Here is an 871-nt window from a genome sequence, read left to right on the forward strand (position 1 = left end):
GCTGAGTTGAAGTATTTTTCCACTCTTCTGATGATCGTGCATTTAATCTCACCCGTTTCCATGGCAACTTTAGTTATCTCCTGCCGTTGGTAACATTTATTAAGTTTGTGTCTTTTGCAATAAATCTCAATAATTTTGTGGTGAAAAGTTAATTAATAATATAAATTAATAACATAATTAATATAAAATGAACAAATTAAATGTTTGGCTATGGAAATATTTCTGTTTTGTTGCTGAGTTGAAGTATTTTTCCACTCTTCTGATGATCGTGCATTTAATCTCATCCGTTTCCATGGCAACTTTAGTTATCTTCTGCCATTGGTAACATTTATTAAGTTTGCGTCGTTTGCAATAAATCTCAATAATTTTGTGGTGAAAAATTAATTTTTCTTTCATTCTTTCAGGTGTTTTCATCGGCTGAGGTATGGTTCAGTTTAGACGGAGTCCGTTTTCAGCCGACGCCTGTGAAGGGCGGCGCTCCGAGGATGGACAGAGGTGAATCGGCGCTGAATGTGACCCTGCAGTTGAAGGGTCGTTCCGCGCGGTTCATCAAACTGAGGCTCTTCTTCGCCGACAAGTGGATACTCCTCAGCGAAGTCGCCTTCGAATCCGGTAAGTGATTCGCCAACTATATGAACTGCACTCACTATACATCCAACCACCCACAACTACTATGCAGCGAAATTGCAGGCATTCTCCCAAAAGTCCGAACCGTTAGATCGGATCTGTTCTGCTGCTGCTGCTGCTTTTCAGTCAACAAAACGACAAGCAAACTTTCTTCCGCCGTTTACTTCAATTGCAAACGCAATAATACTTAGACTTTCCACCGAAACACACTAAAATAAAGTCTAATCTGTATATACTAATTTAA

At 39.4% G+C, this 871-nt stretch overlaps 1 protein-coding gene across 1 annotated transcript in view; it reads left to right on the top strand.

The window, feature by feature from the left end:
- LOC108564708 (discoidin domain-containing receptor 2-like) overlaps window positions 1-612 on the top strand; it is a gene marked incomplete at both ends in the record, with an annotated part of 23,049 nt that extends 22,437 nt beyond the window's left edge. The window contains one exon of the mRNA XM_017923807.1: window positions 405-612. Coding sequence (XP_017779296.1) covers window positions 405-612 — 208 coding nt within the window. The remainder of the gene's footprint in view (window positions 1-404) is intronic.
- Between the last annotated feature and the right edge of the window lie 259 nt (window positions 613-871).

Source organism: Nicrophorus vespilloides, unplaced genomic scaffold (genome assembly GCF_001412225.1).
Source record: "Nicrophorus vespilloides isolate i.1.1-1 unplaced genomic scaffold, Nicve_v1.0, whole genome shotgun sequence".
Taxonomy (NCBI): Eukaryota; Metazoa; Arthropoda; class Insecta; order Coleoptera; family Silphidae; genus Nicrophorus; species Nicrophorus vespilloides.